The sequence below is a fragment of the Pinus tabuliformis genome, chromosome 8 (assembly GCF_031772625.1).
Source record: "Pinus tabuliformis cultivar Carrire ecotype Pingquan chromosome 8, CPIR1, whole genome shotgun sequence".
NCBI lineage: Eukaryota > Viridiplantae > Streptophyta > Pinopsida > Pinales > Pinaceae > Pinus > Pinus tabuliformis.
This window is the reverse complement of record NC_142294.1, coordinates 1,143,780,019-1,143,807,491: the sequence shown is the minus strand read 5'-3', so window position 1 is coordinate 1,143,807,491 and position 27,473 is coordinate 1,143,780,019. Positions and strand designations below refer to the sequence as shown.

Below are 27,473 nucleotides of genomic sequence, written 5' to 3'. Positions count from 1 at the left end.
GTGAAATTTACAATTGGTTTGTTACTAATGTCATATTGCTTCTTTCTACATTCATTTTCATAATGACTATACTTCTTATAGTAATGACATTGGACTTGAGATTTATCATACCGTTGACCTTGTGCTTGATTTTGGCTTGGGCCTTGACTTGGATTTTGATTGTTTCCCCTTTCACTTGAGCTTGAAGGACTACTTCTTCCACCTCTGTGTGGGCTTCTTCTTATTCCTCTATCACATGGTCTTTCTCTGCCTCTACCTTGAACAAATGAAACTTGTGTTTGAAGGTATTCTCCAATGAGGAGCATGTTGCTCTATTGAGTTTATGTTCATGAAAAATCAGTGATGCATGAAACTCTTCCACTAAGCACTGTGACAGATTCTTTGTCTCTTCTATGGCCACGATAATGGCATCAAACCTTGCTGGCAAACTTCTCAAAACTTTCTAAACTATTCTCCTTTCCTCAAGTGTCTCACCATGAGACCTGATTTGAGTAACTAGTCCAATTACATGTGTAAAAACGAGTCTACATTCTCACACTCTTTCATACAAAGTGTCTCAAAGTCTCTACTTAAAATTTGTAGCTTTGTTGTCTTCACTTTTGCCATGCCTTGGTAGGCTGTCTAGAGGGTGTCCCATGCTTGCTTAGACTTTGTTGCTATTGCAATACCTGGGAAAATGCTTTCATGAACTGCTTGAAAAATGTAGAAGAGGGATTTTGCATCCTTCTTCTTGTTGTCCCTCAACAAATCCCTTTCTGCTTGAGACAAGGCATTGTATGTTGTTGCATCTGCTGGTTCTTGAAAACCATTCTCCACCAAATCCCAAATGTCTTTAGAAGAAAACAAGGCCTTCATTGTAATAGCCCAATAATCATAATTTTTCTCATTAAATTGCCCAATAATCATAATTTTTCACATTAAATTGAGATATCTGAGGATTTTTCTACTTGCTCGTGAATACACTTCAAAAATCTGCCTTCAAAACAAATTTTAATTTCTAGTAAAAACACTTGTTTATGTACTAACAAAGTTTAACATGCTCTGATACCATGCTCGAAATTTTACAAGCGCAGAGGAGAGGAGTTTTAGTCAGAAAAGAAGTTAGTTTGGCAACTCGACACAGGCTTAAATAAAACAAAGAAAAGAACTCATGGTAAAACAGAGTAAAGCTTGGAGCAACACAACAAAATTTTGGATTAAATTCTAATGCATGAAAAATAAATTCATATGAGACTGTGGCCCATTCACCAAGTAAAAAAGGGGATTTACACTTCACCACAGTTCGGGAGTAACACACAATAAAACACAATAACAATAACTGTTGTTTTCACGCGCTCACCAAAATTTGCTCCACGATTTTATAGCTGTTCACCCTCTCTCTCTCTCTCAACCTTGTAAATTACTTTTTTCATTCATATTTATCAAAACATACAATTTTGACTCATTAATTCATGGCAGATCAAAACATTAATACATAATATGGGTGATTTTACACATCAAAACATTAATATAAAGTATGGACGATTTTACATAATAAATGATTCATGGCAGATCAAAACATTAATACATAATATGGGTGATTTTACACATCAAAACATTAATATAAAGTATGGACGATTTTACATAATAAATGATTTTTTGAACTTGCAGGTGTTGTGAAGTGTAGATAACACTCTTAGAGTAAATGTTTGCCCATACCTATTTACCAAAATTCATTAAGTGCTTTAACTCTATGATGTGTTGCAGAATGGTCAACACTATACTTCTGCTAAGAACCTCAGTGCTTCTGCCTAGGAACAAAATCGTAACCGAAAAATATTGACTTGGCAAGTATGTTTAATGCAGTGGTTGGGATTAATATTTTCAACCTAGGATGCTGCAATGGGCTTTCCGGCTGTATTGAATAATGTGCTATATATTTATTTGCGGGTAAATTTAAAGCAGATTGTTGCGATAAAGCCCTTTCCTCGGCTCCCTGGCCAGTCAATCTTCCATCAAGCGATTCTTGAGAAAACCTTCTGAGCTGTAAGTTCCATTGCTAATTTCTCTTCAGGACATTTAATCAATCCCTCCTTCTAAATCGAATATCTTTGCAAATTTCTGCGTGTGGAGAGGGCTCCTGTGTGGCCAAATACACGTTCAGCTACAGGTGTCACTGCACTGATGGCTATGAAAATATTTTCAATATTACAGTCGGACCCTACATCATACCTTCTTGTGGAGAGGGCTCCTGTGTGGCCTCCACGTTCAGCTACAGGTTTCACTGCACTGATGGCTATGAAAATATTTTCAATATGACAGTTGGCCCCTACCTCATATCATGTAAGCTGCTCTCCTCCATACTTCTCTTCACATTTCAAAGGTCCCTTGTTCGAATGTCATACCCATTTTTCCCTTTCTTTTGCAGGTTCAATCGGTGTAGACTGTTCACAGTTTAGGTGGAATGGAAGCGGAATGGCAACTCCTCAGTCGCATATAGGCACATCCAAAGGTCAGGCAGAGACCAATTTCTCGAAACAGTCCCCAAGCGTAATACCCACTTAACCCAGTAAGCACAACTAAAATAGAATGGAAGCTAGTAAAAAGGATTATATATGCATACTTAAATAGGTAAATGAAAGAATATATATATTATCCTCACAAAAATGAATTTTGCACAAAGATTAGAAGTGGAATACTGGTAAAATCCCTTTCGTGAAACATTTAGGAAGCAAAACATAACTGAGAAGTGATAGTAGTAAGAAAATTTCTGTAAAATTTCCAGCAAGGAATTTCCAAGATAAAACCCTTTATCTAGATAGACGATCAAATGTGCACGTACATTAAGTAATGCAGGTAAGAGGAAAAGTCAGTTGACCTATGCAGAATAATTACTCTGCAATAAGAATCACACTGGAATGGTAAGATAAATGAAGGGTATTATGAGAACCCGTATTGTCCTGAGAGGGCATTGAACATATACTCTGAAAGGAAAAAATGTTATTATGTGAAAAATTCCACAGCTATAAGTATGTAAATTTCATATAAGTGAATAACGAAAAAGAGAGCTTGGGGTTAGTTCCAGAGCAGTCGATCTTGTGGAAATCAACCGCTCGTTACGGTCCCCAAGCGTGTCTGTCATTCCAACAAATAATTCTAGAAGGTCCAAGTACGGTCCAGCAAAAGAACTGGATGATAAATATACTTACACATGTAAAGGGTACAAATAAAAACAAATCTAAATCTTTCTCATAAGATGCCTACAGAACTATAGAGTAGAAAAGTTAGCAAAATCTTCCAGTGGGGTATACATGTAGCGATCAAACGAATATTGCTAATTGTAAACATAACAGTAAAAATAAACATTGGAAAACATAGCGAGGGAATAACCAAAACCCTTATTGGGAAATGAAATCGTTTATGGATAATGGTATGCAAACATTATAGTTAAAACCCTTTTGATGCATATGGGTACTGGAAGCCCGATTGGTTGTACAAGAACCTTACCAAACATTTCAATACATTAAACTGAAGTTCTTATGAGGCCGAGATCAATTGACCAGGCGAAATACAAAACTAAAACAATGTAACTAGTTATGTTAAAAAGAGATAGTCATCGTATATTCTATAATGCAACTCAAATTTCTTTTGTGGAAAAGAACGAGAATAGAAACCCATTGTACGTCAGGTTGATTGCTACATATGTAGACAGGCACCGAAAATAATTCGCAAATTCAGAATGGGTCGAAGGAAATGAGACAATACAAATATCATAAGCGCAGCATTCCTTTAATAAAAATGTCGTAGCCTTATTCTGAAAGAATACAGAAATTGCTTTAAATTAGAAACTCAGGGAATGAAACCCTAGTCTGGTATTATGCAGTCAAACCCAAGATAACTAGTGGGGGTCCATGACCTATGGCCTAGTAAGGTCATGACCTCTGTTGAAAGATAGAACCTGAATGCAAATAAAGTGGAAGGTTAATTAAAAACCTAGAAATCTGAGTCGAAAGAAAGCATCAGTCGTAAACGTTGACAACTACAAAAGTGCCCTACCTGACTATGAGGTAAACCTGTCATGAAATGTCCAATAAAAGAAAAAAATGCTTTAGGGTTTAACCAACGATAGCGACAGGACAAAGCTAGTCCAAAAATTAATAGGGTGAAAATACCTATAGAGTGGTGGAAACTCCCCGGCCACCGTATTTGGGATCCCATAATACCTAGCTATAGCTAGAAACAAATATAGAAAAAAATTGACCGAAATTGAAGGGCTATAAGTGGAAACTTTGAAAAAAAAAACTAAGGAAAAGTAAAGAGAAGGGAAAGCCCACTTGCAACCTTTAATCTAGAGCCTCAGGTGGACCATCCAATCCCTGAACCTAATCAGCGTTTGCTCCCGAATGCAATTAACCAGTGGAGGGATGAGTCTCTGCAAAAAAATAATAAAACCCAACATATTGTTAAACAAACTCTTGATAAAAATTATTATCGCGTTCAGCAGGAGAAAGAATTAAACTATTGACGTAGTAAAGATTTTTACCTAAAGGAAGAAATATCAACTGGAATCGTTGCCTCAACGATAAAATGACAATCTCCAGCGAAGAACTAACCAACAAAAATCCTTATCTTTGCTGTCAGTGACAACAGTTAAACCCTAGGAATCGGGGGCTCGCTCTACAGATGAGAAGCACAAATCAGGAGACTGCGCAGAAAACCCTAAAGCAGTTACACCTCTATCTGATGGGATTAATCTCAATCGTCGGATTCTGAGAATGAACAAGTGTGCAACACCAATGGAAGGAAGGGCAAGATATTTTTCAATGTCGAGCAACTGGACCATCAAGAACATTCTTGAGAAAAAATGATCTCATTTACATGGGATGGTTGATAACAATATCCAAATATAAACACGACAACAAATAAATTATAAAAATTAAATTATAAACCAGTAGTTTTTCAGCAAGAAAAAACCATCTATTTTATATTATGCTTAAAACAATACATATATATGAAGGACAGATAGTCCTCATAAATCCAGTGATATCTACATTGTGACTACATAGAGGAGTAAAAACGCATCAATCAGTATGCCAAATATAAACCAGTTCCTATACATCTATATATTCTGAGCCTCATCCACAATATATCACAGTTATTCACTATGTGGGTCTGTTAAACTAAGATGTATCTCGAATCATTTTCATGTTCTGTATATGCCTACATTAAGTAGCCATTCCTCTTTCTTTTCTATACAAAAAGAAATACAAAAATGAACAAAATTTTAACAAAAATACAAAAGATTTTCTGGAACTTATTTGCATTGGTGTTCTGCATTTTTGTGGATATCTCCAGTGGTCTATCTAGGTAGCTTGAGGTTTTCTACTTTTGTCTCGTTTGATCCTATTTTTATGAGGATATACATACGATCTTGTGTGGCTAGTAATCATTTCTTTGACAATTCATCTGCTATCTTGTTGTGAACCCTGCTAATATGCTGAATGGAGGGATGCTGAAGGGTATTCCATATACTTTTTATACGTCTCAACCAACCTTGTAGAGAATTTTGAAAAATGTTATTCTTCCCCTTAACATGATCTATCATATATTTGGAATCCCCATAAATTTGTATTTGAGGGATATCCAAGTATTTAATTAACCATAGTAGACCCCATAAAGCTATAGCTTCTACTTTCATGCTTGTTCCCTCTCCCACATTCCAGTAAATCCAGAACTCTTGTTCTTCTGATAGCTTAATCCAGATTCCACAGCCACATCTTCTTCATTGAGTTGCCCCATCAAAAAACCCCGCTGTGTAGTTGGTGATCTGAAACTTCCCCTTTTATGTCTTCCTTTTTCCTTAATGCCGTCATTCTGATTTGATATAACCCATTGTTCTATGAGTTCATAGATTACATTTACTCCCCTTATACCAAAATCAGTTGATTTCTATCTTTCCAGATTTCCCAGAAAACAACCAAAGTAAGCAATCCCCTGCTTTTGCTCTGAGTGCTCCCCCATTTTAAACACTCCTCAATTGTATTGAACTATATGAATGGAGTCTGCAACTTGGTAGTGAAGTGTTTCCAAATGCTAACAAATCTATTGCAGTGTAAAAATAAATGTTCATTATCCTCAACATTGTGTCTACATCTATAACATATCCCACGACCATGATGGTTCTTCTTTTGTAAATTTTTCCATGTGAGATTCTTATTTTGCCATGTTAGCCAAAGGAAAATTACAATTTTTACTAGAATATTAACTTGCCAATAACTGTGAAACCAACAATATTCCACATTCTGTAGTTGCTTCATGCATATTTTGAGATAGCAGTCCGCCACCTCGATTTCTCCTATTTTCTTCTTTTTACTAGCACATGCTAAGCAATCTCCTTTGTTGTCATAACATATCCCTGTCTCTTTTAAAGTTTTAACAAACTGCATCCAATCCAATTTGTACTAACCAGTAAGGTTCAATTGAGAAGAGTCAAGCCAAATAGGAATGCTACCATTCGAGTCACTGATCAGATGGCTGAGGATATAAATACCTCTTCTGTTCAGATGGTGTACTAGTTCCACTGTCCTAGATGGCACCTCTCCTGCTCCAATAATGCAGTCTTTTCCCAACATAATTCTATTACTGGATCCAAAATACCACAAGATGTTTTGAAAGAGAATGCACTTGACCCTGATAAAACTATTCCATATCTGGGAACCACATTTTTCCCAATTGCTCCTTGTCTAAACCAAAATGAGAAATCCATATTCCTCATGTATTTGGATCGGATCACCTTACCCCATATGCCTTTACTGTTGATGCCCCTCCATAAAGATTTTAGAATAAGCGCCCATCCAAAAAATTAGATTTAGTACACCCCATCCACCCAGAATTTTTGGTCTAGTGATCTTCTCCAACTTAACCAAATGATATTTACATATCCTTCTAGAACGAGACCAAATATAGCTTGCCATTACTTGATTCATTTGATTAATTATCATTTGTGGAATGCGGAACAAATGTGCCCAATAAATCCCCAGCTGAGTGAGAACTAACTGTGTGAGGATGATACGACCTCCCATTGATAAGAATATGTATTCCCATCCCTTAATCTTTGAATAAAATCTTTCCACTAACCACATCCAATCAACATTTTTATAGCATACTAGTTTTAGTCGATACCCCAAATATTTCATTCCATTGTCTAGACTTTCTGCATTTACCCCAAAATAGTTATGGATATATCTGATATCCTCCTGGTTGCATGTTCCATATAGAAAGGTGGATTTTTGTTCATTTTGTACAAGACCCGTGGCCTTCCCGAAATTTTTTATGATTAAAGATAAAGAATACCATTTGAGTCTGTTTATCATTCCCATCAGCAAGATATCATCAACGAGAAAGCTATGGGAAACAATGACACTAATATTGATTTTTAGAGCTTCAAATACACCATTTGTCACAACTTTTTTTATTTTTAAACTCAGTGCATCCATCGTTAGGATAAAAGAAGGGGGGATAAATCACATCCTTGTCTAAGTCCCCTACTTGCTGCACAAAACATGGATGGATATCAATTGATTATAACTGCATAACGAACTGTAGATACGCAACCCATGATCCATTCTGCCATATTTGAGTTTATTCCAACTTTGTACGATACCATTCTAAGGTATCCCCAATCTAAGAAATCATAGGCTTTTTTTAGATCTACCTTCAATACTACTGCATTCATCTTTTTTGATTTAATGTTGTGCGTGCATTCTTGTGTGACAACCACTGCATCATGGATAATTCTATTATTTAGAAATCCATATTTCTCAGGTGAGATAAATTTAGATAAGGATACTTTCAGTTTGTTTGCTATTATCTTTGAAATAATCTTGTATGTTAGATTGCACAATTATATCAATCGATAATCTGCAAAAGTTTCCGCCTCTTATTTCTTTGGAATAAGGGAGATATATGTTGAGTTTAGATGAGGGTGTATGTATCCTTTCATCCTTGATTCCTCAACAATCTGTAGCAAGTCCTTGTGGAATATGTCTATGAAATGAGAAAAAAATTCAACAGTCCATCCATCTGGACCTTGACTTTTATCTCCCTTCATTGATTTAATAGCCTGATTCAGTTCTTCCTCCTTAACCTCCTTAAACAACTCCACATTGTCCTCTTCATTAAACATGATGGGATATTCATCCACTACCCATATCTGAGATTCCGCCTCCACCACTTCCACTCTATTGTGTGATTTTTTGAAATATGTTACCGCCAAAGATGTAATTTCCGATTGCTTATTATAACTGTTTCCTTCACCATCATTCATCTTCCAGATTGTTTTTTTTTTTTCTTCTGCAATTGGCAAAAGGATGAAAGAAAATGGTATTTTTATCTCCTTCCTTAATCCATAATGCTTTGCTTTTCAATCTCCAAGTCGTCTCTCTAACTTGAAGAATTTTCTTTTTTCCCTGTTCTAGTGCACAGAGTCTTTCCCTTTCTTTTTCGGGTAGGGAATGGGTGGCCATTTGTTTATGCAAAGATTTTCATTCCTATACCTCACAATTCCCTTCTCAGTTCCTCCTCCTTCTTCCTTTCCCATATTTTAACCTATGCTTTAAGAACTCGAAGCTTATTCATAAAGATTTCGGTGCATGAGAGGCCTTCCTTTGTGTTTCTTCTTTCCTTCCAGAATAATCAGATAAGGGAATCAAAATTTGAGTCATTTAGCCAGATTCTTTTGAACTTGAAAGGCAAACCCACTCTTGTATTAGTATTGTGCCAGTGAAGAATAATTGGGCGATGGTCTGATAGAAAGTTTTTGATAATAAAAGAGCTAACATCCCCCATCTTATCTATCATATTTTCTTGGACAAGAAATCTATCAAGTCGCCTCGCTATGTTTCTATTTCCACTTCTTCAGTTATCCCAGGTGGGGACAATTTTTCTTGGGCATACATCTATTAAACTGTGCGATAAAATAATTTCTCTTAGCTTCTGGGCCATCTTATCTACCACCCTAACTTGTCCCCACAACTCTTTTATGCCTAAGGTACAATTTAGGTCCCTTGCCAAAATTAGAGAGGGTGAATTAAGGATCCCTAATTCCTCCATTATATCCCAAAACACTTCCCTCTCCTTGCAAGGAGCATATACATTAAGAATATGCGATCTTCTCGGAATACCTCTGATGTAACCAACCATAAATATACCTACTGAATGTGAAAAAGCCTTCAATTTTTCCCATCTTGGATCCCGGAAAACAACAAGACCACTTGATCTTCCTGTAGCATCAGTTGCCACTATATACCACGAGGGAAACATCCTCCTGAAATAATGAATAGTTTGGGCTGCAGACTGCATTGATTCTTGAATGATAATTATACTGGACTTAGATGAATTAAATAGGTCTCTTAGAGCGAGGAATTTTGGATGGGCCCCCAGACTCCTGATGTTCAATGAAAGGATAAAATTCATTTAAGCTTATTGGAGGGCATACATGCTCTAAGTTCCTTGGGGGAAATGGGAGAGGAAATAGGAATGTCAATAAGAGATGGCGAATTTGTTAGGGTAGTATGAGTTTGGCGTGGGCAACCTCTAAAGTGTCTACTACCTCTATTGTTTTTACGCCTCACAGTAATATTTCCTGCAAAGGATGGACTTATTACAGGGGAGACAGATCCCTTATGCTTATGGATAGTAAGTGACTTAAGGTCAAGAGTTTTCCTTTGTAATAGGAAATCAAGGTCACTACCGATAGAGTTAATTGGTGAGGATACCAAAGAAAATTCGACAGGGCCTTTTTCTTTATCTTTTGGGCAATTTGGTTGAGTAGCCAAGGAATGAAGCCTTTGGGCTTGTGTGTATGTAGCACATGAGGTAGATGGGATATTTGGCAAATTATTTTGTGACATTATTAGCTGTAGAGGTAAGAATGGGGAGAGAAAATCTTGGGGATGTTCTCGATATGAAGAATGTACAGCAACATGGGAACCTAACGGTTTAGACATCGGGGATAAGGAGTGAACTTGGATAGGAATAGGAGCAGAAACCTTTTTTATATAACGAGGAGAAGGTTCAGAAAAAAATTGGTTTTTGTGACTAGAATTACCTGAACCCGAAGTATTTCCATTGTGCTTGCTAACATAACCATAACGAGGAGATAGGCACTTCAACTTGTTCTCCTTTTGCAACCTTTGGTGAAACCCTTTGCGCTCCCTCGAAGGACGCCACCTTCCTCTTGCTTTAGGGCAATTGGCAATTAAATGTCTAGTTTGGTGATAGTTTAAACATGAGAATGGAATTCCCCAGAAATCCAAACGTTGTGTGAGATTAATGTTTTCCCACCTTACTTATATGTGATTCGGAAAAACCTCACCAAAGTCTTTTTCTATAAGGACCCAAGCAATCCTTTTATTCCTAGCTCCTAAAAACCTTGGATATACGTATATGAATTTTCCAATGGCATTACCGATATCAGTAAAAACTTGCTTTGTCTAGAATTCCAGTGGTAAACCATGCAATTGACCCATATGAGTTTTTTCTTGGCGTCTACTTCAAAGGATTAAAACCTACGTACCATGCGTACATTGCCAAAAACCCCGGTCCTTGACCCACGGCGTTGCAACAATTTTCCTGACGTCTTCATCGCTTAGGAAATGAAAACTATACCACCCTCCCATGAGTCTCACCACCGTGGGGACATACCCCAGCAGGATCTTCCATTTCTTTGCCAACCACTGTCTCATCTCATCTTCTTAAATCTCTAAAAAATACCACCTTCCTATTAATGCCCACTTCTGGAGACTTGTAATTCGATCAAGGAGCACATCGTGACCAAAAGAGAGGATGGTTTCTGGAGTAGTAATCCTTATAGGACGTTGTTTTCTACCACCTCTTCTTTTGCCACCTTTTTTACACTCCAAATTATTTTGAGGCAATAATCCAACATCAAACCACATGTCACGTTCATCGCCCTGGGTTGTTAGCCGAGGGGAATGTGCTACCTTCGACGTTGTTTTCATATTTGTGTGGCATTGTGACTTACTAATGAATAAAGCCTTCTCGCCACCCAAATAAAGTGATTACACACACCACGAATCCCACGACCCAACTCACCTAGGAATCACCACCCGCTAGAATGTCTACGATGCCAGGTATACAATATGTCAGGCCAGGTACTATCCGAAGGATTAATTTACCATGTCGACTGCAAGAAAGGTCACAGTAGAATTTAAACTCTACCAGATCCCCTGCAGATGTGTCGGATCCCATGCCTCACCTTACCTGGCCCTCACCACCCGAGGGAATGTCAATGTCGCCGAATCTATCTCCTATTTTGGAAATCACCTCAGTAACCAAACTGTCATAAATCAACGTAATTACACGTATGATGTACAAGGGTAAATGTCAGGTGTGGCATGCTATGGGATGGTAAAAGGACACCCGTCACCACTGATTTGAATAACTGTTTTGTAAAATCTCCCGGAAAAACTATTAAGCGGAATTCGGTAGGCACTCCTTCCCGGAAAAACTAGTGAACCCCAAAACCACCAACGAATCTGGTTATGACTCTGGTCCCTCACAATAGCATATACAGTAGCATCCCTGACAAAAAACCACCATTTGTATCATATCGTAATGGCCATACTTTTACAGGGACGAGATAGAGAGAAAAAGTTACTCCACTCATACCACCATCACTCCAGGAGGCGAGGCAGTAGACCAGAGGGGACGAATTGTGTAAAAGAGGGACAAGATAGAGCAAGTGGAAACTTTTATAATATCATTCGGACATCTAAAGGAGTATTCTTAGAATAATAAACAATGGCCTTTCCAAATACGATTGTTCGAAAGGGGAAAGTGGGGAAAGCCCTAATTATACCATTTAAACCAGATACATGCTACAAAAAACCATTTAATGGGTGAAATTACAGAAGGATTTTTATTTGATTTACCTTTTAAAAAGCCAGAATTTTCTTGCAGCACATGAATTCGACCTTTTTACTGTAAATCAAGGCAATATTTAGACAACCCCGAATTCAAATTTTTTGATTTTTCCTACCCATACCTTGAAATTTCATATAATTCTACTCTTTAATCACCATAAAGCATACCTTGTTCCTTAATGCGCTATGACATTGTTGTTCCATAACCGTTTCAGGTACCCTTTAGCAGCTGTGAGAAGTGGTTTCCAAGACCAAACTGGATTCCTTTGCGCCTCCGCCAGTATGGCTTCTTTACCCTCTCTCTGTGAATTCTTTGCTCTGAAACAATCGCCAAATCATAAAAACACCATCAAGGGAGATGACAGACGAGTAAAGGAAGCCCCATCTCACCGAGAACACTGATAAGCTCAGTGGCAAGCTCTCGAGACCAAAACAAGAACGATTCGACAGAGAATTTTTACACGCTCCATTGCAACCTCTCTAAATTATAAACAAGCAGTTATGAATGCTAAATGTTAAGTGTGATGAACTAGTTGACGTATGGAGCCATAACACATAACATTTACATATGAGAAATTAGGTGTAAGTTAAGTGATGTATAGAGAATGTGCATCATAGATTTTAATTAACAACATAATAATATTATCAGCAAATAAGTAGTCCAAGGCTTATAGAGAAATTCCTTCACTCATGATTACACTTAAATAATGTCGATAGATACTACCCGGATATAAAAATTATTTTTAAACATAAGTAGCAATATCTACTAAGAAAATGATAGTAATTTGGTGGTTTAGTAGTTAGCAAGTGTTATATTTTATGAGAATCCTATGTTAAGAAATGCGGATAAAAAGTAAAAAAAAATATGTTTTCTTTTTATTTATAGAGGTATCAGATTACTGTAAATTTCCTAAAGCCAATGGGAGATATCACAGATGGTTTATATAAATTAAATTTTAAGAGTTATATTGTAATTATATAAAAATTTATATTTTCTTTATTCAAATATTTTTATAAAAAATAAAATTGAAATTTAATCATATTTTTATTTAATGTGTAGAGTTGAGAAAAAAAAAATTTAATATTATATAGAAATTTTAAAATTATTTATATATAATAATAAAATGTATATTTTAATATTTTTATTGTTTTTATAAAAACAGAGATTTTTTTTTCAAATTAAAAAAAAATTATATAAAATTTTAAAAATTCTATATTTATTTATCTTATATTTAATAAGAATTTATTATATACATTAATTTTAATAATTTTAATAATTTTATTTTTTCTTTTAATTAATTGTTAAATTGGTATTAATAATTTAAAATTCCTTGTTTTAATTAGTTACTATAAAAAATACATTAATAGTAAATATGTGTCGATATTTGAACACAATAAACACTCAAGACATAGTACAATGTATGACAAGGGATGTGTTGACCATTAAGTCTTAAATACATTGTTAATTACTAATATAAGGATAGACAAGCATGTCTATCACAAGTTGGAAAGGAAGTTATATTAACACATGGAATACTTATAAGCCCTTCGATGAAGGCTAAAAATTAGGAACAACCACATTTATCTCAGAGAAAAATGAAAACTTGAATATTGTATTGTGATAATTTCGAAACAAAATATTTTTTTTAGTTGTTAATATTAGTTATTTAAATATATGTTTGATATATTTTTATAATAATTATTAAAATATTATTATCAAATAAATATTATCAAAAAATTAAATATTATAAATATTATGAGTTATTATCAAAAAATTATTTTTAAATCAAATAAATATTTATCACGTAATTATTTATACATATACATATACATATGAAAGAGAAAAAATGATTTATATTATATTAAATTTATGTAAAATAATAAAAAAAAATATTTTTTTTCTAATTTTTAGTTAAATAATTATTTTTCAAATTAAATAATTGTTAAAAATATTAAAATAAAATAAATAAACATACTAAATTATTTTAATACATCTTTGAATTTTTTTACAAGAAAATTCTTTTTTAATGAAATATATATATATATATATATATATATATATATATATATATATATATATATATATTTTATACTCTATTAAATTGATTCAAAAACATTGAAAAACATATATTTTCTCTAATTTTTAGTTCACTAATTATTTTTCAAATTAAACAATTGTTAATAATATTTTAATTAAATTAATCAATTTAACAAGTTACTTTAATACAGGTTTGAAATATTTTTGAAATAACTATAAATTTTTTATTTTTTAATCGAATAAATATTTACCATATAAATATTTTTGAAATAATTATAAAATTTTTATTTTTTAATCGAATAAATATTTACCATATAATTTTATATATATATATTTTAATGATAAAACATAAATGGTTTATACTATAATTAACAAAAACATGTAAAAATACTATCCTTTCTCTAATTTATATCTTAATTTTCATTGCAGAAAAACATTGAAAATGTCTATCTTTTTAAATTTATATCCTAATTATCATTGCAATTTTGAAGATGGAAGACATATTAAGATTGTCGTAAACTTTAAGCCATGATAATATCATATATGATTAGATATCATAAACAATATAAATAATATTTTAGTTAAAATATTTCAGGTTGTCTCAATATCAAAATTAACCATGGTCAACCACGGTGCAACATCACATTGTGACAAAGGTCGTCTCAATATGAAAATCAATCATGGTCAACCATGGTCCAATGTCGCATCATGACGAAGATTGTGTCAATATTAAAATTAATTATGCTCAACCATGGTCAACCTTGTTTATTTTAGGGTTTAAAATATTAATTCGTAGGGTTTATAAAATCAATCATGATCAACCATGCTCAATCATGGTCAACAATGATCCAACGTCACATTGTGACAAATATTCTATCAATATGGAAATCAACCATGGCCAACCATGGTGCAACATTGCATTCTCACGATGATTGTCTAAATATGAAAACAAACATGTTTATTTTAGGGTTTATAATATTTATCTTGGGGTTTATATACCTTGGGTTTATAATCCCTTGAGGTTTTAGTATTGTCCCTTGGATTTATAATATCAATCCCTTGGGTTTGTTAATCTAAGGGTTCATAATCTGAGGGTATAATATTATTCATATTTTTTATAATATTAATCCTAGATTTAATATAAATCCCTTGGGTTTATAATCATGGTTCAATGTCATAATATTACAAGGATTGTCTCAATATGAAAATCAACCATTCTCAACCATTGTCAGCGATCGTCAATCATGGTCAATCATGGTCAAACATGGTCGACCATGATGAATTACGGTCAACCACGGTCCAACGCCACATTGTGGCAAAGATTGTCTCAATATGAAAATCAACCATGGTCCAATGTCGCATTGTGAGAAAGATTGCCTCAATATGAAAACTAATCATGGTTAACCACAATCAATCATGGTCAATAACCATGGTCTAATGTCACATGTGAAAACCATGGTCAACCATTCTCCAATGTTGAATTGTGACAAAGATTGTCTCAATATGAAAATCAATCATTGTCAACCATGGTCCAATGTCTGATTATGGCAACGATTGTCTTGATATGAAAATCAATCATGATCAACGATGTTTATTTTAGGGTTTATAATATTTATCTTAGGGTTTATATACGTTGGGTTTATATTATTCCCTTGGCTTTATAACCCCTTGGGTTTATAATCCTTTGGATTTTTAGTGTTAACACCTTGTTTTTATTATTCTCTTGGGTTTATGCTAACAAACATGGTTGACGATAGTCAATCATGGTCAACCATGGTCCAACGTCCCATTGTGACAAATGTTCATTCAATATGAAAATCAATCATGGTCAAGCATGGTCCAATAGTGCATTGTCAAAGAGATTGTCTCAATATGAAAATCAAACATGGTCAACCATGTTTATTTTAGGGTTTATAATATTAATCCTAGGTTTTATATACCCTCGGTTTATAATATTAATCTCTTCGTATTAATATTATTCTCTTGGGTTTAATATTATTCCCTCGGGTTTATAATCCCTTAGGGTTTTAGTATTAATCCCTTAGGTTTATTAATCTAAGGGTTCATATTCCTAGAATATAATATTTCTCCTAGGGTTTATATTATTAATCATAGGGTTTAATATAGATTCTTTTGGTTTATAATCCCGGTCAACCATGGTCCAACATCACATTGTGACAAAGATTATCTCGATATGAAAATTTACCATGATCAACCATTGTTAACCATCATCAACCATGGTCCAATGTCATATTTTGACAAAGATTGTCTCAATATGGAAATCAACCATGGTCCAACGTCACATTGTGACAAACATTGTCTCGATATGAAAATTTACCATGATCAACCATTGTCAACCATGATCAACCACGGTCAATCATGGTCAACCATGGTCCAATGTCATATCATGACAAATATTGTCTCAATATGAAAATCAACCATGGGCAACTATGGTCCAATGTCACATTTTGACAAAGATTGTCTCAGTATGAAAATCAACCATGGTCTAATGTCGCATTATGACAAAGATTGTGTCAATATGAAAAACAACCATGATCGCATTGTGAAATGGTTTGTCTCATGGATGAACATGACATTGTGATAACCATGGTCAACCATGGTCAATGATGGTCCAACTTCGCATTGTTACAAAGATTGTGTCGATATGAAAATCAACCATGGTAAACCACAACCGACCATGTTTATTTTAGGGTTTATAATATTTATGTTAGGGCTTATATCCCTTGGGTTTATAATATTGATTCTTTGGGTTCAATATTATTCCCCTGGGTTTATAATATCGATCCCTTGGGTTTATTAATCTAAGAGTTCATATTCTTAGGGTATAATATTATTTCTAGGGTTTATAATATTAATCCTTGGGTTTAATATAAATCCATTGGGTTTATAATTATGGTCAACCATGGCCCAACATCACATTGTGACAAAGGTTGTCTCTATATGAAAATCAACCATGGACGACCATTCTCAACCATCATCAACCAAGGTCAATTGTGGTCAACCATGGTCGAATGTCGCATTGGGAACATTTAAACGACCATGGTCAATCATGGTAAACCCCACATTAATATAAATCAATATTAATAATCCATTGGGTTTATTAATTAGGATTATCTCAATATGAAAATCAATCATGGTCAACCATGGTCCAAAGTTGCATTATGAAAAATATTGTGTTAATATGAAAATCAACCATGGTAAACCATGTTTATTTTAGTGTTAATAATATTTATCTCAGGGTTTACATACCTTGGCTATATAATATTAATCCCTTGGTTTTATTGTTCCCTTGTGTTTATATTATGAATCCTTTGGGTTTATGGTCAACCAAGGTCCAACGTCGCATTGTAAAAAAATATTGTATTAATATGAAAATCAATCATAGTCAACTATGGTTAATAACCATGGTCACATTGTGACAACCATGGCCAACCATAGTGTACGATGGTTCAACGTTGCATTGTTGCAAAGATTGTGCCAATATGAAAATCAACCATGGTCAACCGTGTTTATTTTAGGGTTTATAATCTTTATCTTAGGGTTTATATACCTTGGTTTTATAATATTAATCCCTTGGGTTTAATATTATTCCCGTGGGTTTATAATCACTTTTATCTATACTATCAATCCCTTGGCTTTATAATATCAATCCCTTGGATTTAATAATCTAAGAGCTCATATTCCTAAGATATAATATTATTCATAGGATGTAAAATATTAACCCTAAAGTTTAATATAAATATTTAGTTTCATATATTATTAAACATTAAAAAAACTAATTGTTAATTAATATTAATTATTAATATTTCTAATATATATTATACTATTAATATCAATTATTAATACTAATATAGTATATTATTAATATTATTTATAATATAATATCAATTATTAATACTAATATATTATATTATTAATATTATTGTTCATATTATAAACAATACTAATTGTTAATAAATAATAAATGTAGTTCATATATTCAAAATTTTAAATTCTTTTAATTTTATTTTTTAGATGATGCCAATTTCTTTTAACTAATTTTTTTTTTTTTTTTAATATTATATATATAGATTAAAAAAATGTTTAGGGTCATAGAAGTAAAGAAATTGCACACATATAATATGTATTCGAATCTTTGAGTTATTTTAGTGGTAAAAAGATTACTTTTAGGAAATTATATATGTAAATATAAATTACAAATTGTTTAAGGGAGGAGAAATAAAGAAAATTTACTTTATATTATAATTTAAAATTATATATATATATTTAAATTATAATTAAAATTAATATTAAAAGATTTATAAGAAAATTTACTTTATATTATAATTTAAAATTATATATATATTTAAATTATAATTAAAATTAATATTAAAAGATTTATTCTTCATACTACAGTAAATTTATTCTATATATAATTTATTATATATATATATATATAAAATTTATTTTATGTATTTAAAAAAATAAAAAATAATACTTTCGTACTAATTTATAAAAAAAATAAAATCCTTTACGTTTTTAATTCATAAATCATTCGAACAATAATATATAAATTATTTTAAATTATAATTAAAATTAATATTAAAAGATTTATTCTCCATATTACTCAAGTAATTTTATTATATATATATATATATAATTTATTTTATGTATTTAAAAAAAATAATAATACTCTCTAGTAATTTATAAAAAAAAAAAAAAAATTCTTTACGTTTTTAATTCATAAATCATTCGAACAAGAGTTCTAATGAATTTTTTTTACGTTTTTAACTCATAAATCATTCCAGCACGAGTATCTCATGAATTTTTTTAATATGGCACTGGTTCTACATGAAAGACATGTTGAACTACTAGTCTGAATGAAAAGCATCCACCATGAATTTTTTTAATATGGCACTGGTTCTACATGAAAGACATGTTGAACTACTAGTCTGAATGAAAAGCATCCACCGCACTCTGAAGATTTTCTGATGAAAATAAGCATCCACGCTGACAGCATTTTCTTCTTGAATCTATCATTTGAATGTTGAAGACGTTCACGTCTTCAACATTTCTATTTCTCTATTACGATTTGCATAATTAAAGTTGTGCATCTGTTTTTCAATTATCAATGATAATGACTTGTAGGACTAGCATATATGGATGATGAGTTCTTTATATATAATAATAAAATTGCCTAGAATCATCCTAGGGTGGTTCTTTCCACGCCTTTCACATTAGATGAGACTGTATCTTTCATATTGCGTGTGGAAATCATTTTCCCAACCCTAGGTGTAAGGTCCTTGGATGTGCGGTGCGGTTGGGCGCCGGGTGACCTTGCACGCGCGCGACTAGCGTGCGATGGTGTGACGAGCGAGTGCGACGAACTAGGCGTGCGGAGGAAATTCGACGTTCCTGCGAGCTATGTGCGACGAACATATGTGACATAATGAACCTGCGATGGAGTGTTTATATGTGTGGGAGCCTTGGTTAAACATATGGAGGCCGACGTGGTGAATGTAGGGGCTTATCCGATGAAGTGTGGGCGTAGGAAGGTTGGCTGGGCAAGCCACCACCACGCCCTACGATTGGTATAAGTGTTGTTGCGTTGGCTCGTTCAAACAGCATCCAACTTCGCACTTCCTACTTTGCTCTTGGAGTAGAGTCTCTTGTGCGCAGTTTTGAGGAGGATGAACGCATAGCTCATGCGCTCCTCTAGTGAGTCGCACTTGGGGAAGAACTTTTGGTGAAGAGGTGAATGCGTCGGGCAAGGCTTGCCTGAGGTGATTATGCGGAGGTGCTTGTGCGACGACTTGGCGTGGGTGTCTTGGCGACTCGGGTGAGCGCCCGCCCTCTGTGCAAGCGTGCACGAAGGTGAGACGAAGGTTGGAACCGGAGGTCGTAGAGTTGGGCAGGCGGTACTACGTGCTGTTCACACGATTTGGGCATTTGTCAAGAGTTGGCAAGCACGACTGCGTGTGGGCGGGGATACACGGTTTGGGCGTTTGCGACCAAATGAAGAGCGAACTAGCGAAGACGTGCGACAAGGTGAACGACAGGTTGGAGAGTTGTGCAGCTACTGTGCGGAGGTGCCGACGAACTGGGCAACCGAGTTTGCCGAAGTTGTGAAAATTTGGCTAAGTGTAAATTTGGGGTTTCCCAAGGACAGTCCGTACATTGTAAAAATGAAGATTATATAATATATTGATATTCGGGCAGACTCATATTGCAGGGAGTTGCCCCTCCCTTTATACTGTTGTGCATTTCTCTTGGTTAATGCTGTTGATAATGAATGTGTATGGGCGTTCATTAGTATAAAGGCTAAACACATAATAATACTTGGTTGTGAAACACAAACTAAGTAGGAGAAAGTGAATTAGGTGTAGTCCACGAACATAAGTATTGGTGAAAAGAAAGTGTTCGGTGGTGCCGCACCTCGCTATAAGCGGTTGGAAGACTACCGCAGGTGTAGGGGCGTGACATGTGGTATCAGAGATCGGTTGGAGTTTGTGTTAGAGAAGGGTTGCTCGTGACAAAGTGCAGGTGTGGATGCACTTGACAGTTGATGACAGTGGAAACAGGTACTTGCAAGTGAAGGAAGCTAGTTTCACATACAAGTGGAACAAGGGCCGGTTCATGGTTGCAGGGAACTTGGTGAAGCTGGTGAAACAAGTTTAGCAGAGGTGAGGCTTAGTGCTTGGACCAAGCTTAACGACAAGGCATGGCAGGTTTGGAAGAATGCGAAGGGAAGCTTTGCTTACCTTAAACACGTTGAAGAGGTTGAAAGAAGAGAATCCCCGGATTCGAAAGGAACTTGAAGTCTTGGAAAAGAATGTTGAAGACGAGCTTCTTCAACTTGCATGGACAATGGAGCAAGATGAAGTTGCAGATTGTGCAAACAAGGAAGAGGAAGCCGTGATAGTTGAAGATGTTGCAGACATGACCATGATGGAGGATGAACTTGAGGTTGATCAAGTTGGACCAGGATCGTGCAGTTTGCAGACATGGATGGATGAGGAGAAGCCTCATGATGAAGTAAGTATTGATACTTGTGTTTCATTTGAGCATTTGGTAGATGGACCTGTATGCACGGGGAGGCAAAGTCAGTTTGCCGATGCTAGGGAGGATCTTACCATGGATGACTATGATGAGACCTTGTATGGAGAAGCAAGGATTGTTGATTGTTGCAGGACTTGTTGGGGTTGTTTGTGACCTTATGGTAGAAGGTACAAAGGCCCTTGACAAGGGAGGAACTTGATGATCGTTGTGGAGGAATGGGTCATGCTTTAGCCATATGGAAGATTGGCTAAGTGCCCGGCATGACTCATGGACATATTGAGGAGGGCACACACTTGAGGTAAAATGATGATGCTTGGGTGGACTTCTCATGGCCGAGACCAAGAGATAGTCTTGGTGGAACCTTTGTTGGAGGAGCTATGATGGAGGGACTCATGACATGATGATATGGTTGGGTGACCGAGTTCACTAGACCGAAGATTGCAGGCTTGGATGAGGATGACCGATTGTTATGATGGGTCTACTTGGTTAGACTACATGGACAACTTAGTCATGGACATCAGGTTGGAAACATGGAGCATGGTAGTCTTATGCAGGGACATTATGTGGAGCACTTGTAGAGGTGCCACTTATGGGCATCCAATGAGGAGTGCCAAGGCAGGGATGTTGTGCAGATGGATTTGCTGATGTGACATGGAGACTTATTATGAACCGATGGAGAGGTTATACACTCTTGTACAACAAGACCATGGACTTAGATGGAGTTGTGAGCAGATTATGGAGGATTCCTACTACATGGAGAGCTGAAGCATCTTGCAGAGACCTTTGGGCCGAGACTTGTATGCTTGCTGAGGTGTTGGTTGGAGATGACTCATGGAGCTCGTGATGACATGAGATTGTTGTGACTTTTAGGGACTTCATATATGGTGGACTTGGAGGATCTGATGCATTGAGGCGCTGAGGTCAGAGACTTTGATGCAGTATGGGATGCATACTTTCAAAGTACATGTATGGGCATGGCTTGGAAGAGTGACTTGATGTGGATGATCGGTATGAGACACTTTGGAGTGATGGAGTTACAACGATGATGATGCCTTGGTGACAACACTTGGGCATGGGTTGAGCCGAGACTCAACTACTTTGGATAACATGTTGCAGATGAGATGAGGGCTACTTCATGGACGTGAGCATGGCTTACACTTATATGGAGATGGATTCTTGATCGAGTTGAGGATGTGATGGGATGTTTTGAGAAACAACTGATGGTAGCATGAGGATGTGCATTCTAATGGTTTGAGCGTGACAGTTGGACTGGCCATCCGACTAGTTCAGACATGGGGGTTAACAGTGTGCAGAGATGTGTTAGCATTGTGTTGGAGTATCATGGTAGTAGTTCACATGATGACACATGAGGAGGTCGACACGATATGTTGCAGTGAGCATGTAGCTTGGATGGAGGGACCAGCCTTCCATGATGGAGAGCAACATGTGGAGATTGTGACAGGGAGGTCGATGATCATGGATTGAGATGATCTCTGATGGATGGCATACCGATGAGGTGTATACCTTGGTATGGTGATCTTGGTGATAGATGGTTGCCGGGGTGAGACATGGTGGAGACGGTGGTTCTACATATGTTGTAGTGATGTTTGCAGTATGTGGAGGAGTTGACATCATGGATGATCTTGGTGGATGGTTACCAGGATGGTATGTTGTCGAGGACGACAACGATTTCAGGTGGAGGAGGATGTAAGGTCCTCGGATGTGCGGTGCGGTTGGGTGCCGGGTGACCGTGCACGCGCGCGCGACGGGCGTGCGATGGTGTGACGGGCGGGTGCGACGAACCGGGCGTGCGGAGGAAATGCGACGTTCCTGCGAGCTATGTGCGATGAACATATGCGACATAATGAACCTGCGATGGAGTGTTTATATGCGTGGGAGCCTTGGTTAAACATATGGAGGCCGACGTGGTGAATGTAGGGGCTTATGCGATGAAGTGTGGGCGTAGGAAGGTCGGCTAGGCAAGCCACTACCACGCCCTACGATTGGTATAAATGTAGTTGCGTTGGCTCATTCAAACATCATCCAACCTCACACTCCCTACTTCACTCTTGGAGTAGAGTCTCTTGTGCGCATTTTTGAGGAGGATGAGCGCATAGCTCATGCGCTCCTCTAGTGAGTCGCACTTGGGGAAGAACTCTTGGTGAAGATGTGAATGCGTCGGGCAAGGCGTGTCTGAGGTGATCGTGCGGAGGTGCTTGTGCGACGACTTGGCGTGGGTGTCTTGGCGACTCGAGTGAGCACCCGCCCACCGTGCAAGTGTGCACGAAGGTGAAACGAAGGTTGGAACCAGAGGTCGTAGAGTTGGGCAGGCGATACTACGTGCTGTTCACACGATTTGGGCGTTTGTCAAGAGTTGGCAAGCGGGACTGTGTGTGGGCGGGGATACACGGTTTGGGTGTTTGTGACCAAACGAAGAGCGAACCAGCAAAGACGTGCGACGAGGTGAACGATGGGTTGGAGAGTCGTGCGGCGACCATGCGGAGGTGCCGACGAATTGGGCAACTGAGTTTGCCAAAGTTGTGAAAATTTGGCTAAGTGTAAATTTGGGGTTTCCCAAGGATTTAGTCTGTACATTGTAAAAATGAAGATTATATAATATATTGATATTCCGGCAGACTCATATTGCAGGGAGTTGCCCCTCCCTTTATACTGTTGTGCATTTCTCTTGGTTAATGCTGTTGATAATGAATGTGTATGGGTGTTCATTGGTATAAAGGCTAAACATATAATAATACTTGGTTGCAAAACACAAACTAAGTAGGAGAAAGTGAATTAGGCATAGTCCACGAACATAAGTAATGGTGAAAAGAAAGTGTTCGGTGGTGCCGCACCTCGCTATAAACGGTTGGAAGACTACCGCAGGTGTAGGGGCGTGACACTAGGTGTATCACTCTGCTTCCCGTTACACAAATATGAACTTTGTCATCTAAGAGTGGAAACAATTCATTTGTTACATGGGCTATTTTCCACGTCCCATTGCAGAAAAGGAAGCAATCAGAACACAAAATCCGCACTATGGTTAACGTGGAAGTTTCTCCTTCCCCACCCATTATCTCTGCTTTTTAATGTGATGTTCCAACACTTCTCCTCTACACGTCAGTCTGCACAGATCTTCGTTTTGCTTTGTTCACTACTTTACTTACCCATCATCCACTGCTTTATTTTTTTTTTTCAAAACAGTCTTTCTCATTCCGTGGATAACATTAAATTTCGGAGAAAATCGAATAGGATATCGTGCTTTTTGCCATTAACGATTTTCTTATTCCTGACCATACTTAGTGCAATTGCGATCAAGTTATTCCTGACCATACTTAGTGCAATTGCGATCAAGTTATACCCAACTGGCTTTTCTTCTTCTATAAGTATGAGTCCAGAAATTGTGGATTATCGAGCTTCCACTGTCCTGAAAGTTAATTAGTTGCCAGTGCATAGAGGAGGAGAGGAGAAGCTTCAGTCCTCACTCTGCATTTACAGCTGTTGATAACATAGAGAAGCGTATTTTGGGGATTGTTGCAAATTTGATTATCAATGGAGAAGTTAATTAAGAAATCAAAACCCTATGTAGCAATAATATCTCTGCAGTTTGGGTATGGAGGGATGAATATTATCACGAAAGTTTCTCTTAACAGAGGGATGAATCACTTTGTGCTTGTAGTGTACAGACACGCCGCTGCTACTGTTGTGCTTGCACCTTTTGCCTTCTTCATTGAAAGGTAAAGCTATTTTATTTATTCTTGTAATCCCAATTGAGAATATTTTTGGAATTTGCAATTTAGTTAAGTGCAGCTTATGTGTTAATTATAATTGCAGGAAAGTGCGACCCAAACTCACCTTTCCCATATTCTGGCAAATTTTTGTACTGGGTTTGTTAGGGTATGTATTATTTCACAATTTCATGCCTACTGTGTCTCCTGACATCATCCCTTCCATTGAATTTCTGATTGCCTCAATGCAAATTGTTGACGAGTATTTTAATTCGACTATTGATTATGTCTGCAGGCCTGTAATCGACCAGAATTTCTACTACATGGGTCTGAAATTAACATCTCCAACCTATGCCACTGCATTGAGTAATCTTCTCCCGGCTATGACTTTCGTGATGGCTCTCATCTTCAGGTAACCAAATGACATTGTACCCTTCAAATGACATAATCAGGGGGTACTCATTGCAATCACTTACTTTATTTTATGGTGTTGATGGAAAATCTTTATTGATGTAGGATGGAAAGGGTGAATATAAAAAACATACGCAGTGAAGCAAAGATAGTGGGAACGATTGTGTGCGTCGGGGGAGCAATGCTGATGACGTTGTACAAAGGTCCTATTGTTCCCATGCTTTGGTCTCCACATCATCAATCCCCCGACACGTCTTCCACAACGGCTTCTGCAATTGATAATAAGAACTGGATAATAGGTTCCCTTCTGATAATTGCAGCCACTCTTGCATGGTCAGCCTTGTTCATCCTGCAGGTGATCATTTATTTTCTACATGTTTGTTTCTCCAAATATATAGGCATGATTAATCATCTTGAAATGACTACTTTAATTCACTATATTTTGAATGTGCAGGCTGCAGTGCTGAAGAAATATTCTTCTAAACTATCCCTTGCCACCTTAATATGTTTTATGGGAACAATACAGGCAACAGTTCTCAGCTTAGCTGTCGTCCGTGATTCTTCCCAGTGGGCTTTAGGATGGGACATCAACCTTCTCACTGCAGTCTATTCTGTAAGTTTGCTTCTTTTTTTTGTCAACGAGGGGAAAACGTTAAATGTTTTTCCTCAGGCTTGAATTCAAAAATTGAAAATCGGGATATGAAGGTAAATTACAGAGTACAACAATTGCTATTTTTTGTTGCAGGGAGTGGTGGCATCAGCAATTGCGTATTACGTACAAGGATTGTGCATGCACGTAAAAGGACCTGTATTTGCCACAGCATTCAGTCCGTTGAGTATGATAATCGTTGCAATTATGGGATCTATCATTCTCTCTGAGAAGATTTTCTTGGGCAGGTTCGTTTCTGAATTCCTTTTCAACCCATCAAGTTGAATTCGAGATTAATAGTGTGAGGAAATACTATGGTTTAAGGATCTAACTGAGCTTATGAATTGAATACAGTGTGGTGGGAGGAGTTGTGATAGCAATAGGGTTGTACGCTGTTCTGTGGGGAAAGATGAAGGATAGCAACATTTCAGCCGCTAAAAATGGCTCCGAAGACCTTTCCAATTCTCAAGGAATATTCACTGAAAATCAAAATAAGGCGCATGATATAGAAGCTGCTTCCAACGCGCCAATGTGTGAAGGACCTGAAGCTCAACAATTCAATGGTGGAGATACGGCCATTTCTATCACTGAAAACAATAATCTAAAAATGTAAGCGTCGGATTGGGCAGCCGGAGAGACGTGGAGTTCACATGCTCCTCCTCACCATCGTATTCCAACAAAGCGGTTTTGAAAGTAAAATAGAATCAATGTTTTGTTCATCGCGCTGTATTAGTATTAGGTTATACCTCTCAGAGCGGCGGTTCAATATTACCGTTTTCATCGTTGTCTGAGATGAGCAGAGAGATGTATCGATGGCGGCTGTGACGTAAATGAAATAGCTCATCCGTAAGGAAAGGTGTCAGACTTTCTGGTGTAGTGATATAAAACTGTAATAAAATAAAATGAGGATTCGTTATACCGATCAGCGTTCAAAATTAAACACTCCCTGTTCTTCCTCGGGTTTGAGCCCATTCCAATTTATATATATGTCAAAAGTGCTCCCAGCGAAGGTTACATTAAATATCTATATTTTAAAAGAAGAGCAATATTTTTAATAATCAGTCAATATTTTTAAAGTTCACTGGAATTCGGACTAGTGCATAAATCACTGTGACAGTGTCATAGAGGAGACCACTGGGAAAACCTTATACCAGTTATGTCACCCACTCCTCCAATTAGAGTCAACTAAAACACGTGATTCAGTGTTTTGATGGGCAACAAAGTGCTACCTTACAAGCATTAAAGTTATAAAAATTTGATCTATAAGGAGTTTATGGAGAGATCATTTTGCAAACCCTTTGTACGAAGAATAAATGATTATTTTAACTTCTGAATCATATATTTATTTCGTTATATGAAATAGTAAGTTGGAAAATTAATGATGAAGTAAGGTTAGGTTGTCTTTGAGTCTTGTGCTCATTAATTTCTTTTATTACTTCACGCAATTACAATTAGATTTAAAGCCAATACTTCAACTAGCATTGTTTACTTTCAACTTCGTTTTTCTTGTGCAGGATAAGGTCGTAGTAGGTTCCAGTGGTTCCAGTGGTTTCAAGTTTCAACTTCGACTTTGTTAGAAAGTAACAAAGTTTAGGTATTTAAAAAAAAAATTGTGAAAAGTGTTTATTAGTTGATATAATATTTGGTTTAGTTGGTAATGAATAATT

At 36.3% G+C, this 27,473-nt stretch overlaps 1 protein-coding gene across 2 annotated transcripts; it reads left to right on the top strand.

Moving 5' to 3' along the window:
• The first annotated feature begins 24,446 nt into the window (after window positions 1–24,446).
• Window positions 24,447–26,508, top strand: LOC149239387 (WAT1-related protein At5g07050-like). 2 transcript variants are annotated; one of them, XM_089367130.1, is made up of 7 exons: window positions 24,447–24,755; window positions 24,853–24,915; window positions 25,042–25,158; window positions 25,263–25,512; window positions 25,612–25,770; window positions 25,903–26,054; window positions 26,161–26,506. In XM_089367130.1, exons 1-7 carry the CDS (start codon window positions 24,571–24,573, stop codon window positions 26,417–26,419), a joined length of 1,185 nt encoding a protein of 394 aa, XP_089223256.1. In that variant the 5' UTR covers window positions 24,447–24,570; the 3' UTR covers window positions 26,420–26,506. The 2 variants fall into 2 exon arrangements, with proteins under 2 accessions (XP_089223256.1, XP_089223257.1); XM_089367131.1 differs by having other exon boundaries at window positions 24,565–24,755; window positions 24,853–25,158; window positions 26,161–26,508.
• The last annotated feature ends 965 nt before the right edge of the window (window positions 26,509–27,473 follow it).

Excerpts from the sequence above, each read along its gene's own strand:
- LOC149239387 (XM_089367131.1), top strand. The coding sequence starts at position 24,571 with ATGGAGAAGTTAATTAAGAAATCAAAACCCTATGTAGCAATAATATCT. Across the intron at positions 25,771-25,902 it reads TTCTCACTGCAGTCTATTCT|GGAGTGGTGGCATCAGCAAT; the intron begins GTAAGTTTGCTT and ends TTTTTGTTGCAG. Across the intron at positions 26,055-26,160 it reads GAGAAGATTTTCTTGGGCAG|TGTGGTGGGAGGAGTTGTGA; the intron begins GTTCGTTTCTGA and ends AATTGAATACAG.